General features: G+C 55.9%; 1 protein-coding gene across 2 annotated transcripts in view; it reads right to left on the reverse strand.

Moving 5' to 3' along the window:
* Positions 1 to 3,098: 3,098 nt before the first annotated feature.
* LOC101418694 (tripartite motif-containing protein 26-like) overlaps positions 3,099 to 16,591 on the reverse strand; it is a 32,897-nt gene continuing 19,404 nt past the window's right edge. Inside the window, exons 2-8 of one of the 2 annotated variants that reach the window (XM_058285451.2) lie at positions 9,859 to 10,345; positions 9,665 to 9,760; positions 8,123 to 8,353; positions 6,713 to 6,735; positions 5,662 to 5,777; positions 5,463 to 5,495; positions 3,099 to 5,130 (exon numbers count right to left, since the gene is read on the reverse strand). In XM_058285451.2, the coding sequence (XP_058141434.1) occupies positions 4,424 to 5,130; positions 5,463 to 5,495; positions 5,662 to 5,777; positions 6,713 to 6,735; positions 8,123 to 8,353; positions 9,665 to 9,760; positions 9,859 to 10,296 (1,644 nt within the window). In that variant the 5' untranslated portion in view covers positions 10,297 to 10,345 and the 3' untranslated portion in view covers positions 3,099 to 4,423. The remainder of the gene's footprint in view (positions 5,131 to 5,462; positions 5,496 to 5,661; positions 5,778 to 6,712; positions 6,736 to 8,122; positions 8,354 to 9,664; positions 9,761 to 9,858; positions 10,346 to 16,591) is intronic. The other variant, XM_071211043.1, reaches the window with a different exon arrangement.

Below are 16,591 nucleotides of genomic sequence, written 5' to 3' on the forward strand. Positions count from 1 at the left end.
AATTGTTCTTGCAAATATTATCTTGCAAAGATTCTTTCAAGACTCCTGAACTTCAGATACTGTCACTATGCTCAGTAGGAGGCAGTAAAACTTGTAATTTCTAAAGTGTCTGCTTTGTTAGTGATTTTCTATTTGATAATAACAGCCCTGGTAAAAATATTTGAATAGGCATCTGTTCCTATGAGGTGTAAATACTTGTAAGATTTCTTTATCTGTCAGAAGAGCTTTGAAAGCTACCTCTGACCCTCCATCCAAAAGGGCGTAATGAAGTGTGTCTGAGTGATTATCATCCCATCAATCACGTAGACATTGGTTTCTGACAATGTACTATTAAAAGTAAAATAAACAAAGGCCCTTAACGTGTACATTTACAAAATTTAAAAGCACACTTCTAATTATTCATGAGTCAAAGATGAAGTCATAAGGAAATTTTTAAAATTCTGGAATTTAAAGACGATGAAACATCAAGTGTCTGATGCGCTGAAACACTTGTACCAGTTCTTGAAAACTGCACAGTAACACCCCCCCCACACACCCTAGTAGTTCAAGACAACAAGCGTCTGCTCTTACAGTTTCTGAGTCAGGGTCGTGTGGCTTGGCTGGGGGTCCTGGCTCAGGTCTCCAGGACATCCCCTTCCAGGGCACTCCCGTGGCTGGGGCAGGTTCCAGTTGTCATGGCTGCTGGACTGAAGCCTCAGGGCCCCCCCACGCTGACCTCTCCAAAGGTTCTGAGGGTCCTCAGACTGACAGCTGACCCCAGAGCAAGGGGGGAGAGAGGGAGGGGGAGAGGGTGGAGAGGAGGTCCAGGGCCTTTTACAACAGGCTCACCCCTCACTCCCCCCTTATTCCTATAGGTGCCAGTGAGTTACTAAGGCCAGTCCTTACCCAAGGGTGGGCTTAAGCGCCTCCTGTTGATGGGAAGAGGATCAAAGAATTTGCCACCACAGCATTATACGAACAGAAATTTATCAACTTAAATGCATATATCAGGGGGAAAGACTGAAATGAATTATCTAAATCAATAAGTTTTTAAAAATCGAGTAAAGTTAAAGAAATATGAGCAAATATAAATGAAGTGGAAAGCAAAGACATAAAACTGTTCAGCAACATTGAAAGCTTGTTCTCTGAAAAGAATACTAAAATAGCAAGCCTGTGGGAAAGGTCACCAAGAAAACAAAAATCACCAAAAAAAAAGTTAGAAATGAAAAACAGCAAAAGTACACTGCCAAGGGTCCTTATGTCAATATCTTTTATGCTGATAATGGGCACTTTTCTATGAAATGAGTTATCAAAACTGGCTCATGATGACATAGAAAACTTGGATAGATCTATATCCACTTTTTAAATCAAATTATAAATTAATATTCTAATCCCTCTTCCCCACAGAAATAAGTACCCAGTCCACTTGAATTTTACAGGCTTATTCTATCAAACCTTCGAAAACCTCAGAAAACCCTCACAACAAAGTACTACAGTAAACAGAGAGAATGCCTCTCAAGCCATTTAGGGGTCCAGCATAAAGTTGATACTAAAACTGGGTGTAAAGAAGGGAAATCTCCAGGCCAGTTTTGCTTCTGAACATTGATATAAAAATCCAAACTAAAATAATACACAGAATCCAGCAAAAATATTTTTAAATAATAGTTTATCCCAGGAACACAAAAATTTAAAAAATCATGAATGTCATTCCCAGATGAACAGATTAAAGGACAAAAACATGATTACTTCAATAAATGTAAGAAAAGCCCTTGATATCATGTAATATCCTTTTAACTAGGAATTGAATTTTCCTGCCCTCTAAAAATATGCTAGTCATACTTGAAACATCAAATTTAACATATTTAATTCTGACAAAATAGAAGCATCCTTTAAAATCAGGAATAAGATAAATATGCTATCATTGTTTCTAACAACCCGACACTAGTTGTCCAAGGCAATTAAACAAAAGAAAGAGAAATGGTAAGTATTAATACTGAGATGAAAGAAAAAAAAGCTACTGTATTCTCTGTCAGGGTGACAGTTTCATGTTGGATGGACCCCAGAAAATCACGTACTTAGAGCTAATACATTCCTGTATGTGGAACCTATTGTTGGTGGGAACTTCTGGTTACTTCAGCTAAGGGACTTTTGATTAGGTTAATTTAGTAAGGCATGGGCCAGGGTGGATCTTAATCTTCTCAATGGAGTCCTTTATAAATGAATACGGATGAAATCAGAGACACAGAGAAACCCCCAGAGGTGAGAGAAAGATCCGGAAGTCAGAAGCTGAAATCAGTGGACACAGAAGCAGAGAGAGGGCCACAAAGCAGGTTGAGAGCAAGGAAGCCTGGAGGAGGGAGAGCCCAGGAGCCGCCTGTGCCCCGATCGCTGGTAGCTGGTCTTCAGGGAGAAAAGTCTTGCCTGCCGAAACCTCGATTTTCATGACCTTGAAGTGTAAGCTCTAAGTTAACAGGTCCCCATAGTAAAGTCAACCCATTTCTGCCTATTGCTTTTAGCAGCTTGTAGCAGACTAAGACAGTCATCATTTTCTCAATCAACATTTTTTCTTAACCACTCCCGAGCCCTCTAAGATTCTTCAGGAACCTCCAGTCTTTCCTCTGTCCACATCCCAGAGTTGGGCTGAGCACCTCCCATCACTTCCACGCCACGTGCTCAGCAAGCTCTCCACTCCATTTTCTCTTCTCTTATTCCTTCCCCCAAGAACCATCACCTTGTTATCTCATCATAGTTAGTGCCTTATGCTAACGTACAGCTGAGATCAGAAGGGGCAGGGACCACAGAGCCTTAAGTGGAAAGAGGAAGGCTGAACCCTCATAGACCTCGCCCGCCACTTGTGTCAACACATGGCAACAGACTTTGGGTAAGAAAGTACCTCATGGTACCTTGAGTTGGACTCATCAGGGCCTGCCAACTGTAAGCTTCTACCCCAAATAAATATCCTTTATAAAAGCCAACAGATTTCTGGTACTTTCCATCAGCACCCCTTTGGCTAATACACCCTGAGTTAGTTCTATCAATGTAAACTGTAGTCCAAACCTTTGAAGGGCTCGTGATATGAGTTATTAACATTTTACTATTATAACAAAAACATGCAGTGCTTTGGTCAACAAGGTTTTATTGAGCGCCTCTCCTGCCCAGCAGCTGGTACTATGGAGAATACAAGATAAGTGTAAGATACAGCGTCCACCAGCTGTGGAATAGGATGTCCATGTGACTTGGGCAGCAGGTGATGTATACAGAGTGGGTGACTCCAGGCTGGAGACTCAGAGGCCAATGGGACCACGGCCGTGTGAAAGCTTTAGAGCAGGGGTGGAGGAATTAAAACGTAGGCAAGCAGGGAACCGGCAAATGAAAGGGGGCTATAAACAAACAACCAGTGAGGATGGAGACTTGAGATGTCTGGTGCACGGAGACGAGGACACCCGAGCTGTGGGAGTGGGTGCCTGGCCTGGGTGCTCACTGTGGACCTCTCTGCCTTCCTTTCCTACTCCCACACAGCCCCGCCTTCCTCCCCCTTAGGAAGGTGGAACCTGGATGTTGAAATCGCAGCTGAGTGTGGCGGGGACAGCAGCTCACTGCAGCCCACCAGAGGTGCTCTGCTCCCTGGACATTCCCCCTAGGGCTCAAATGGGCTGGTCCTGGCAGGATCTTCTATTCTCTTAGACTCCCCCTCCAGGGACCACCACGTGATGATGGATCCATCACAGCCACGCCGCCTTCCCAACGTCAGGGGGGCCTAACCCCTCCCCCGAGGGCCACAGGCGGCTCAAGAATGTCCGAAGCTCCAGAAGCGGCACAGGCCACGCTGGACCACCGGAGCTCCTGCGGGACGACCCCCGGTGGCCTCTACCGGGCCTGGGAAGGCTCAGAGGCCCCTGCTAAGGCTCATTTTAGCATTTCCTGCATGCTGGGCTGAGCTGGGGTGGGGGGTTCTGTAACCGCCACAGAAGGTGGAGAGCAAAGTGCACCTGGGCAGGGGGGAGCTGCAGGATCTGAGGAGAGCAGCACGACCTCGGGTGGAGTCAACTCCCCCCCCCCCCGAAGAGCCAGCTGGGCAGGACAGAGCAGACTGGGGTGTTCACTCAACAGGCAGACTGCTGAGCTGGGTCACGGGTGGTCAAGACACAGGCAGTGCCTTCGTGGACGTCACAAGCTCTCACAGCGGCCAGGAAGAGAGGCAGGGCGGCAGTACCAGGAGCTATGGCTCTGCGACACCTCTGCCAAGGGAGGTGACAGTGGACGTGGCCTCCCCTGCCCCTACACGGGGAGGTAACAGTGGATGGGCCTCTCCTGCCCCTGCACGGGGAGCGGGTGACAGTGGACAGGGCCTCTCCTCTCTGCTGCCCCAAGCCCAGCGCACCCCCCCACCCCCAGGTCGCAGGGCCGCGGCGTCCTGGAGGACCGAGGCACCGAGGCGTGGACGTCACGGCCGCAGCAGCAGGCGCGTCCCCGGCCACCTGAGCCACAGGAAGGGGACCAGGCGCTGCGTGAAGGTGGCCGAGAAGGTGTAGAGCAGCTCCTGTGACTCCGCGTTGGTGAACGTCACGGTGCCGCCCTCGTAGTCCAGCGCCACGCCCACCCTCCGCGGCCGCTTTGCGGGTAAGAGCTGGACCTCGGGGCGGGTGTGGGCCCAGACCCCCGCACGGGACAGGCGCAGCGCCCACACCCCGTCCTCCGGCCACAGGGGGAGCGCCCCCTTCCTCTCCACGGAGTCCCTGGCCACGCCCACCAGGCAGCTGCCCACCGCCTCCTCCCCGCCCCCCTCTCCCTCGTCCTCCTCCCCCTGGGAGTCCTCGTCCTCTTCTGTTTCCCACCCGTCATACCCATCGCCGTAACAGTCCTCCTCGTCGTAGTCGTCGTCGTCGTCGTCGTCCTCCTCCTCCTCCCCCCCCTCTTCTCCCTCCTCCTCGCTGTCCTCTTCCCCGTCCCAGGACCAGCCCTCCCTCTGCACCTCCACCTCCCAGTAGACCCTTCCCCAGGTGAAGCCCTTGCTGCCCAGCACCCCGGGCTCACAGTCGAACTGTTGGGGGAGGTGGGCCCGGCAGCGCAGGCTGCGGTACGACACGCACTTCCGGTCCTCCGACAGCAGCAGGTGGCCGCTGGCCGACTGCGGGTCCAGGGTGACGCTCACTGGGGGACAGGGAGGGGCGTGTCAGCGGGGGGGGCGGAGTCCCCAGCCCTGGGAAGTGCTGCGCAGGCCTGGGGGCGGGGGCGGAGCGGGGCTGCGGGGGGCTGGCCGGGCCCTCGGGGCGCTGCTGGCTGGACGCTGGCGCCAAGGGCCAGGCGCTGAGCTGGGGAAGCCCAGGGAGGTCCGTGAGGCCAGGACAGGCGAACGGGGGGAGCAGAGCCTCGACGCAGACTCCACAAAGGAGCTGCCGGGCGCGCCAGGGCTGGGGTTTGGGGAGGCTCTGGGGGCGCAGGGGCAGCCGCTGTCCTCACCTGCATGGACCCTGGGCACTCACCTGTTGTATACTCCAGGTCCCTCAGCAGCTTCCCTGTGGGGAAAAGAAAGGATGCGGTGGACCCCGGGCCAGCAGACATGCCGCCTTCCCTGAGCAGAGGCGGATATCCTGGGGAAGGTCCATTCTGAGACGCTCAGGAGAGAACCACCAGGCTCAGGAGCCAAGCCCGACTCCGACGCCCGCCGAGCCGCCCCATTACCTTGGAACTCTCTCAGGCCTTGCTGCAGGGAGAGGAGTTTATCCGAGAATTCACTAGTCCTTTTCTTAATCACCGGAGCAATGGGCTTCCCGATCCAGACCTTCTTCCGGGGATACCTGAGGGGACGGCAGCCATAAGAACTCACTTCCCTCCTCTTCCTCAGGACAGCTGTGAGGGGCAGGGCGGGCATGACCCCCCACTTCAGAGGGAAAGCAGAGCTTAGAGATCATGTGAACTGCCCAAAGCAGGGGTCAAGCCATCAGAGCGCTTCCGTCTGCACCATGTCCCGCCCTGTCCACCCCCAAGGCGCTTAGTGGCCAGGAGCTGGGCTTGGAGACCTTGCTCAGGTGCAGAGCAGGTCTCCAGCTCCCCAAGGAGGCGTTCCTGCTCCCCAGGAGGGAGGGTCCCCGGATGGACCCTAGGTGAGGGTCCTCTAGAGCCCTTATCACTGCCCTGTCGATTCAAATGGACCATGGAGAGGAGGGGAGGGGGCTCAGTGTGGAGGGTCAAGTGAACCATGGAGAGGAGGGGAGGGGCTCACTGGGGAGGGTCAAGTGGACCATGGAGAGGAGGGGAGGGGGCTCAGTTTGGAGGGTCAAGTGGACCATGGAGAGGAGGGGAGGGGGCTCAGGGTGGAGGGCCAAGTGGACCATGGAGAGGAGGGGAGGGGGCTCAGTGTGGAGGGTCAAGTGGACCATGGAGAGGAGGGGAGGGGCTCAGTGTGGAGGGTCAAGGGGACCATGGAGAGGAGGGGAGGGGCTCAGTGTGGAGGGTCAAGGGGACCATGGAGAGGAGGGGAGGGGGCTCAGTGTGGAGGGTCAAGTGGACCATGGAGAGGAGGGGAGGGGCTCAGTGTGGAGGGTCAAGGGGACCATGGAGAGGAGGGGAGGGGGCTCAGTGTGGAGGGTCAAGGGGACCATGGAGAGGAGGGGAGGAGCTCAGTGTGGAGGGTCAAGGGGACCATGGAGAGGAGGGGAGGGGGCTCAGTGTGGAGGGTCAAGGGGACCATGGAGAGGAGGGGACGGAGTGTGCTGGGGAGGAAGCTCCTCACCTGCTTAGGAAGTCCCTGGTGTCCTGGAAGGAAAACACAAGACCAAGATGAGTCACCGGACACCTCACGTGTCCCTAGTGCTGCCCTAGAAGCTGGAACACGTCCCTGGACAAGACAAATGTGGTCCCTTCACGGGAGCTAAAATTCCAGTGGGGGCAGTGGATCAAAAGAAGAACAAAAAAACCCCAAAATAATCACAATGACTGAAGCAAACGGGGAGGGGAGAGAACGACAGCAGTGACCACTGGAGACACGTGTACTGGGTAGTGACGGAAGAGGAGGCGCGGGCTGGTGACGTGGGCAGGGGCCGGGGCAGGGAAGGCAGGGCCCACGGCGTGCTCAGGAGGGAGGATTTCATTTTACGTGGAGTGGGAGGTCAGCAAGGGGCTCAGGGGCGAGTAGGCGTGTTTTACGGTGTGAAGACAGCCAACCCCAGGACCCCTTCCCTCGGTGACAGAACGGGGGTTACAGGTGCAGGCGGCCCCCCACCCAGAAGCTATACTCCTGATTCCCTGGCACCTGGGTCTGGCCATGTGACCCAGTCCCACCAATGGAAAGGGATGGAGAAGGAATCAGCGATCGTCATGTTGGGATCACGTCCTTTAAAATGGGAACTGCCCTCGACTTCCCCTCTGGGCCTCCTGCTGCTCCGTGGGGGGCTGAACAGCCAGTCCCGACTGCAGGTCTGAACCCACAAGGTGGGAAGAAGGTGGAGCCCACCCCGGCGCAGCCCTGCACTGCCTGGTCATCCGTGCCCCTACCCTCGTCTTCTGACGGCAGGGATGGCGTTTTCAGGAGTGTCCGATGGTTCCCCTGCTGAGACAGGCCCGAGACCCCCACGTGGGCAGGCACTGCCCATCCTGGCCCAGGAGGCAGAACAAACACGCCCCGTCCCAAGGCGGCTGAGCCTTGCTCAGACGGTCGCTGCTCGGGGAGGCTGCGGTGTCCATCCTCCAGCTGTAGAACGTCTCCGCCTCCAGGGAGCCCTCCCAGAGGCACCCTCCCTCTCTCCATCTGGCTTCTCTGGTGGTAATTCCAGGATCCCCCATCTCTGCTCCCATCCCCAGTTGTCCGTCCTCTCCTGACCCTCCCAGCGCTTGGGAGAAGCTGCGGTGCAACCCTCTGGCACCTCAAGACCTCAGAAACCTTCACTAGAGAGGCACCTGCAGGGACCCAGAGGGGCTCATGGTGCGGTGAGGATGGTGATGAGGTCAGCACCCTCCCCCCCATCTCTATGGCACTTGTTCATTTCTGTTTCCTGAGACAGGGCGTCAAGCGACACCTGGCAGGTACCACATTATGCCCACTTGATCCTTAAAGGGTGGGGAGGGTCACGGGTGACACCCCGTGTCCAGACAAGAAAACGGAAGCCTCAAGCGCATGCCGGGTGGCCCGCGGGGACCCGCTGACCTGCAGGAGCTCTGCAGCCGGCTGCTGGGCCTTGTCCTCCAGCTCGGAGATGGCCGTGGCCAGGTGTGAGAGCTCGCTGGCTGCCCTGGCCTGGAACTTCCCCTGGCCCTCCACGAGCTCCTGCTCCAGCTTCGCCAGCTGCTCCAGCAGGTGCTGCTCCCGCTCCCTCAGGAACTGGTGGCCCTGCTCGAACGCCACCACAATGTCCTGCCTCTGCTCCTGGAGCTTCTTCTACAGGGGTGGGAAAGGGAAGGGGTGAGGTCCCCCAAGGCTAGGCACCCCCAGGTCCCCGTGAGCGGGTGAGGCTGGCTCTTCCTGAGTCGGGGGTTTCGGGGAGCCTCTGGTCCCCTTCTCTCCTCCAGGCTGCTGTGTGATCAGGACTCGATCCCGCCCGGCTGCTCAGCTCAGGGCTCTGGCCACGGAAGCCCGGGCTCTCTGCTGAGCCAGCCAGAGGGCGGGGCTCACGCCTGAGCCACACAGGCTTTCCTTCCTCTGGAGGCTGGCCTGCCGGTCCCTGCTCAGGGACCACGCCCTCCCCTGCCCTGGAGCCCCCTGCCCGGTCTTCAGATCCAGCCGCAGGCAGGCCACTGTGGCCTGGAGGTGGCTCTGAACGTGGCTGACCATGCTTCACTCTCCCTATGGAGAGCCTGACCCTCCGCCCGGCTGCCCCGCATCCCTGTACTGGCCCCCTCCCCACAGACGCCCCTAGAGGCCTGGAACCTCTGACCTCCCCACCAGCGCTGAGCAAGCGCGCAGCAGGCTGCCTTGGTTCTGTTACTTGAGCCCTGGGGCCTGGATCAAGTGGGCCCCAAGTGGGCCCTGCACGGCGCCACGAGCTGGGGGCCTTGGAGCCTTCCCGGGCTCCCCGCCAGTGCTCAGCCTGCAGCCAGCGCCTTCCTTCCGAGCCCACAGTTTCTTGCCACAATCAGGGATCATGCCCCGCTTCCTTAACCTTTAATTTTATCACCCCCGTTTGGAGAAGAAAAAGGAAGCAAAGCCCTCAATTCCTTCCGCCTTAGCTCTTCCTGGGAAAACAAGGGGCAGAGGTAGAAGTCAGAGAAGGAAACTTTCATCCAGGAAACCGCACACTTGTCGGTGGAGAACAGCTCAGGCTGCAGGGCCTGCACCAAGGCGGCCCCTCCAGCCCGGCTCGGCCCCAGAGCGCCTCCCAGAGGCTGCCCCTGGCTCCCTGCTCGTGCGCCCCTCCGCACTGCCCCGCCGGAAGCGCCTCCCAGCCGCAGACCCTGGCTCGTGTGCGCCTCTGTACCCGGGTCCTTAGCTCCTGCTCCAGCCACCCCTCCACCCCACCTCCGTCCCTGGGTCCCTAGCTCATGTGCTCTCCCACACTCCACCCCCAGTCCCTGGTTCCCTTGCTCCCACGCCCCTCCCCATTCCCCCCCCCCCCACGAACCCGATCCCTAGCTCCCTAGTACCTGGCTCCCTGGCTCGCGCGCCGCACCCCCTCCCCATGCCCCTGGCTCCCTGGCCCCAGAGCCCTTCCACTCGGTCGCCCCTCCGCTCAGTCTTGCTAACCTCACTTACCAGCGTTGCCACGATGTCACTGTCTCCTTTCGCCTGGAAGCCCTGAATTTTGTCCCTGTCTCTCCTTAGTGTACTGAGGTGGTTCAGGATTTTCTCCTGTGGAAAGACAAGCAGCGGGACGAGTGAGTGCTCCGGGCGGGGCTACACGCCTTGGGGGATGCAGGGTTGAGCCCCACAGGACGGGGCGGCCTCACCCTGTGTGGCTGGGCGGCCTTGTCCACCAGGACGGCCGTGTGCCGCCGGTGCTCCCGTGACTCCCGGCACAGGACGCAGAGCAGCTGACCGTCGTCCTCGCAGAAGTAGTGCAGCTTCTCCCGGTGCCTGGCGCACAGCTTTGCGTCCTGCTGCTCCGGGGCAGCTTCTCCCAGCTGCTGGTCCTTGTCCACCCTCAGCCGTTCGATGTTCTCCACCAGGCTGGCCAACTGCCACACGGGCCTGACCTTCTCCTTCTTAAAGGGCATCTTGCAAAGCGGGCAGATGGGGCGGCCCCCTGCTGCGGGGTGGACGTCGGCGGCGCAGCCACGGCAGAAGATGTGGCCACAGTCGATGGACACGGGGTCGCGCAGGTAATCGAGGCAGATGGAGCAGGTCACCTCCTCCTCAAGGCTCCGCAGGGGGACTGACGCAGCCATGGCACCAGCACCACAGAGGGGCCTCCGTTCACAAGCAAGGCTTCTCCTCCTTGGAGACCAGAGTAAGGGGTCAAGAGCAGCAAGGCAAAGGGCAGATTAGACAACCTGTGCACTGCTACCAGCTCTGGCTGTCCATCCACCCACCCATCCATCCATCCACCCACCCATCCACCCATCCTTCAGTCCATCCTTCCACCCATCCATCCATCCACCCATCCACTCATCCATCATTCCTTATCAGCTCCTGCAAGGCTCACACAGTGTCATTTTACTGATCATCTAGTCCAACTCCTCATTTTACAGGCAAGGAATCTGAGGCCAGAGAGGCAGCTTGGGGGAGGGCAGGGCTAGAAAGCAAAGCCCTCTCCACCCACCTGCTGGGAAGCTGCTCCAACACATCCATTCTGATAGAGGAAGACATTAATCACCATCTGCTGGAAATTCATAGTAAAACTCGTGTCTGCAATGTCTGCTGTGTAAGATGCCCTTGCGGGTGTGCAATGCACAGACAAGGAGCACAGCGTTCAGGAGGGCCTTGGTGGAAATGAGAGCCTTCTGCTGGTGCCTCCAGGTCTCCAGCTTCAAAGACAATGACCGACAGGAGAGGCACCTGGCATCCCAGCTCTGGTGTCCCCATTTGGGCACTTCCTTGGGCTGGGCTCACTCCCCTAGGATGCTGGACCCCACCTGACCTCCACCAGCCTCAGTGGATGCACTCTCAGCTAATGCCTGACCAGCTGGCCCAGCTGTGCACAGGGTGGACCTTTCTGGCAAAACCATGAGGGAAGAAAGTGTGGGAGGAATCCTCTGTGCTGTCAAGAGCCGGCCCCTAAGGGGTGCCCAGAGGACTTAGGGAGCATGGGACTCAGCACCCAGAGGACTCAGGGAGCACAGAGTTCAACACCCAGAGGACTCAGGGAGCATGGAGCTCAGCACTCAGAGAACTGAGGGAGCACAGGGCTCAGCACTCAAAGACTTCGGAGGCACAGGGTTCAGTGCCCAGAGGACTGAGGGAGCATGAGCTCCCATGAGTGTTGAGGACTAAGGGAGCATGGGGCTCAGCACCCAGAGGACTTAGGGAGCACAGGGTTCAGCACTCAGAGGACTTAGGGAGCACAGGGCTCAGCACCCAGAGGACCTAGGCAGCACGGGGCTCAGTGCCAAGAGGACTTAGGAGCACAGGACCCAGCACTGAGAGGACTTAGGGAGCATAGAGCTCAGCTCTGAGATTTGGGGAGTGCAGGGCTCAGTGCTGAGAGGACCTGGCTCCTGTTTACCCTTGCAGCCAGGCCCAGCTCCTGTCTAGGTTTGATCCTCAGCACAGCCAAATCCACACAGGCAGGTGGCACCAGCTCCACTGACAAGAGTAATTTAAGTGCTCTGAGTCTCAGTTTATCCACCCATGTGGTGCACAGAGCCTGATATTTACCTCCAAGAGTTTCTAAGAGGGTTGAATGAAAGAATTACATTGAAAGTACTAAGAAATACATGGAAGGAAGTTCACCTGGGTATACATATAAGGCATATAAATGTATTCAAATATTCATGGGGCATCATCATGGTGGGTGTAGATTCACACAGTAACCAAAATATCAAATTCCCATCTGGGGGAGCTCTGCCACATTCTCTATTGGAACAAGAAGAATGCCCCAAGTACAGGACAATGACCTGTGAAGGAGGATGGTCCATTGAAGGACCCTTGATATTGATGACTATGCTTATAAACCTTTGCTCTTAAAATTGAAACTTAACCTAGTCACATAGGGTGCCTAAGAGTTACCTACTGGGAGCCACCTTAGTTGTTCAAATGTGGCCTCTCTCTAAACCAAATTCAGCATATAAAAGCAATTAACTTCCCCCCATCATGGGACATGACTCCTGGGAATGAGCCTCCTTGGCACCAAGGGATTGCTACCAACCAGCAATGCATCTGGGGGAAAAAAAAAAAAGACCTTGACCAAAAGGGGGAAATGCTGAAGACAAATGAGTTAGTGAGTCAGGAGGTCATCCCAGAGGTAACGCTTATGCACATCTCAATAGGGTCTCATTGACAGCCAAAGTAGATACTACCCCAAATAGAAAAGCTCCTCAGGGATATGCAGACATCCAGACACTGTAGTCAGAGCAGACAGCTCAGGAAGCTGGCCCCTTGCCAGTGGGCCCTAATCTAGTATTTATGCTCCCCAATGTGGCAGAATTAGACTCAGCCGTGGTTTCCCTATGTATGACTCTTTTGTCCTTCTATTAGAACCTATAATCAGTACTATAGTCAGTAGGTGTACATCCAAGAGACTTAAATCTTTGGACTGTCCATGTGCCAGCTGAGCCCTGAATCTCAACAGAGTTGTAACACCTACTTTCCAGTTCAGTGAACTCACCCAGGACAACTAACAGGAAGGAGATGATAGATAAACATACCAAAGAACCGAGAGTGCAAGCAAGAGTCCCATCCATCAGATGTATGGGGTCGAAACCCTTCTCAATTAATGGTGGAGTGGGCATCACCATCCCAGAGTCCTCAGGATTTGGAAATGAACTATGGACTGAAATAAACTTACTAGTATTCTACTATAGACTTACTGAGATTCTAGCAATGGAAAAAATACCATTGTTGTGGGGGCAGTGACCTTTGGATGTTCTGGGGTTACGGACAGGGAAAAACAGGTGTAATGGGAGGGGTGCATTTTCAGGACTTGAGTTGAATGGGAGAGAGTGTAAACTACAATGTAAACTATAATCCATGGTTAGTGGCAATGCTCCAAAATGTGTTTATCAATTGCAATGAATGTACCACACTGATAAAAGATGTTGCTAATGTGGGAAAATGTGGGAAGGGTGAGAAGCGGGGCATATGGGAATCCACTATATATTCTCTAACATTTATGTAATTGAAATATCTTTTGAAAAATAAGAAAAATGGGGGAAAATATCTTATAGAAAATAAAAACATCATAGGATGAAATAAAATGCAGTTACTTTGTTTAGATATTACAGTTTATCCACTTTAGGCATTACAATATTATTATTTAAAATATTTCAGTGATAGTCCTATTATTTTTTAGCACCTCAAACATTTAGATTTTAATTTGTCATGTAAGTTTATGCTGTATGTTCAAACATCAAAACTGCATACCAACACACATACCCCACAATGATACATGTGCTCATGTGCAAAACTACATAATACTAACATGCATTGCACACACACTCCTGATTATTCTAAATATTTTATTCATTTGAATTTACTTGTTTGTAGTATGCAATAGTACTTAAAAATTATTTTCTTCTTTCTGCATGCCTGTCTATACCAATCCAAATTAACTATATTTACATACATGCTTATGTGTGACTGAATATAAATGCTTTTCATCCTCAATATGATTGTAAAGTGGTGTTCATTTTACAGCTTTGTGTTCATTTGTTTTCCTACTTGTGGCAATACTATGCATTGTATTAATACTATCAGTGACATTAATAAATTCATAAATGAGACAACTGTTATTTAATTTTGTATATGATGTAATAATGAGGTTTGGATTAAAGTTAAATTTATTTTCCAGATAGAAAAGAAAAGAACTAAGCACACACCTGGAGCAGAGGGGTACCTGGAGAGAACCCAGAACCCGTTTCCCAAAACCAGGAGTGTTCAGACCCGAGAGAGAGAGAGCAGGGGTGGAGGCTGCAGGGTGCAGAGGCCTGGGCAGCCCAGGGCTAAGGCGGACCAGCCCCGCAGGCGCCGATGGAGGTCCTCCGCCGAGAGCCCCGGAGGCAGCTGGAGCAGGCTGGAGGACAGCGCAGGGTGCAGGGTGTCCAGAGGCTGGGTGAAGCCACGGGGTCATAGCAGCGTGGGGGCCGTTACTGCCGTTATAGGTTATGGAGGCAACGTCCTTCCCCGCACAGCTCAATGGCCTCCGCGTTAATTTAACCCAGTGTTGTTAATGACCCAGATATAAACCCAGCCTTTTTTTTTAAGGAGGTATCGAGAATTGAACCCAGGACCTCCTGCAGGTCAGGCACTCAACCACTGAGCTACACCCACTCCACGCCTCCCCCCCCCCGACTTTTTTTTTCCTTCGAGTTTTGTAAAAAGGAGGGGAGGGAGGAAAAAGGGGAGAAAAACCTTAAAAAAACAAAGGAAAAGAAAGAAAAAATGAAATGAACCAGGTTAACCACAGCCATGGCCCTCCAAGGAAAAAACAGAGGTGAGAGTTCAAACGCCGCCCATAGCACGCACATCTCAGAGGAGGGAGCCCGCCACGCAGCAGCCCCTGACCCCCCCACGCACACACATGTGCAGATGCTCTGCCCGCCTGGGCGCCGCTGCCACCAGCCCCGTCCTCCTCTGGTGTAACAGGGCACCAGGAGGCCTGGTCCAGCCTTCCGCCTCCTTGGCACAGAGCGGAGGTGGAGCGAGTCCATCTTCCCTTTTCCTCTTTGTCTCCAGGATCCTCTGGTGACTGGACAATGGGGGCAGGTTCCTCGGAGCCCGCTGGGACCATCGCGGTGGCAGACGGAGAGTGTCCGGTGTCGAGGGCACTTGAGACCACTCCTGGAGGACCGATCGCCTTCAGTGGCAGAAGCGGCAGGTGCCCGAGGGCTGCGAGGGTGCAGGGGTTCACCCTGCCCGCTGGCCGGTCGGGGTGGCACAAGGGGCAGGTCTGCTGGCTCTGCCGGATGGCGGCGGTCAGCGGGAGGTCGGCCTGCACCCCCCGCTCCTGGAGGCCGCTGAGCTCCATCCTGCCCTTGGCCAGGCCAGCTGGGCCTCGGCTCCTTCCCGGGGTCCTCCTGGAGGTCCGGCTGGGCCTCGGCTCCTTCACGGGGTGCTCCTGGAGGTCCAGCTGGGCCTCAGCTCCTTCACGGGGTCCTCCTGGAGGTCTGGCTGGGCCTCGGCTCCTTCACGGGGTCCTCCTGGAGGTCCGGCTGGGCCTCGGCTCCTTCACATGGTCCTCCTGGAGGTCCAGCTGGGCCTCGGCTCCTCCCCGTGGTCCTCCTGGAGGTCCCGCTGGGCCTCGGCTCCTCCCCGTGGTCCTCCTGGAGGTCCAGCTGGGCCTCGGCTCCTCCCCGTGGTCCTCCTGGAGGTCCAGCTGGGCCTCGGCTCCTTCCCGGGGTCCTCCTGGAGGTCCAGCTGGGCCTCGGCTCCTTCACGGGGTCCTCCTGGAGGTCCCGCTGGGCCTCGGCTCCTTCCCGTGGTCCTCCTGGAGGTCCAGCTGGGCCTTGGCTCCTTCACGGGGTCCTCCTGGAGGTCCCGCTGGGCCTCGGCTCCTTCCCGTGGTCCTCCTGGAGGTCCGGCTGGGCCTCGGCTCCTTCACGGGGTCCTCCTGGAGGTCCAGCTGGGCCTCGGCTCCTTCACGGGGTCCTCCTGGAGGTCCAGCTGGGCCTCGGCTCCTTCACATGGTCCTCCTGGAGGTCCAGCTGGGAGCGCAGCCGTGGCGAGGTTGGTGGCCCGGTTGGCTTGGCACTGCAGCACCCACTTCCCCGGCTCTAGCAGGTCCTCGGCCAGAGCCTTGACCGCGGCCTCACTCTCCCGGGGCTGCTCTAGCTGCGGATGGATCCAGAGCTGCCCCCGCGCTCACCAGGTCTGTCCTCCGGCCTTTGGGCCTTCTGCCGGCATTCCAGGCCTGCAAAGCTCCTTGGGCCCTGGCTGGCTCCTCTCCCTCGGGGCGGCGGGACCCTGAGCTCAGGGGCCAAGAGCGCCTCGGAGGACTTGCCACCCGCGACTGCTCAGTCTTTCCTCAAAACACCTTTGCCTGCTGGGAAGATGGATTCCTGCTGGGCCTGATGCTTCCTCCCCGCAGCAGCCCGGGCTGGCCGCGGGCACCGTCCGCTCGAATGGGGTCCCAGCGCGGATCCGACCGTGGGGTCCCGCCGCCTCCTCCCATAGCCCGTAGGCGGCGGCTGGCCCTGCGCCGGGAGCTGGCGGAGGTGCCCCTGGAGCCCGAGTGGGCTGCCCGCTTGCCGCGTGCTGGGGGCGATGCCCCTGTGGACTCCGACTGGAGGGAGGGCGGTCAGAACCCAGGGCCAGAGCTGCTTGGGGCGGGGGGAAGGGGGGCGCAGCCGAGCGTGGGGCTCAGGGCTGGACCAGGCTCTCAGCACTGGAGGACGCTGGCAGTCCACAGCAGCACAGCAAGGAATGTGGCCGCGGAGCCTCCCACACAGGAACGACCCCCAATAGTTTTTCTGCTCTTGTTCTCTTTTTGTTTTTTTTTAATTTGTTTGTTTCTTATGATTTTCAACTCTGTTCCCCCCAGTCTTGATAAGACTCAAAGACAGAACTATAACAGCTCTTTAAGGAGGT

The sequence above is a fragment of the Dasypus novemcinctus genome, chromosome 22 (assembly GCF_030445035.2).
Source record: "Dasypus novemcinctus isolate mDasNov1 chromosome 22, mDasNov1.1.hap2, whole genome shotgun sequence".
Classification (NCBI taxonomy): domain Eukaryota; kingdom Metazoa; phylum Chordata; class Mammalia; order Cingulata; family Dasypodidae; genus Dasypus; species Dasypus novemcinctus.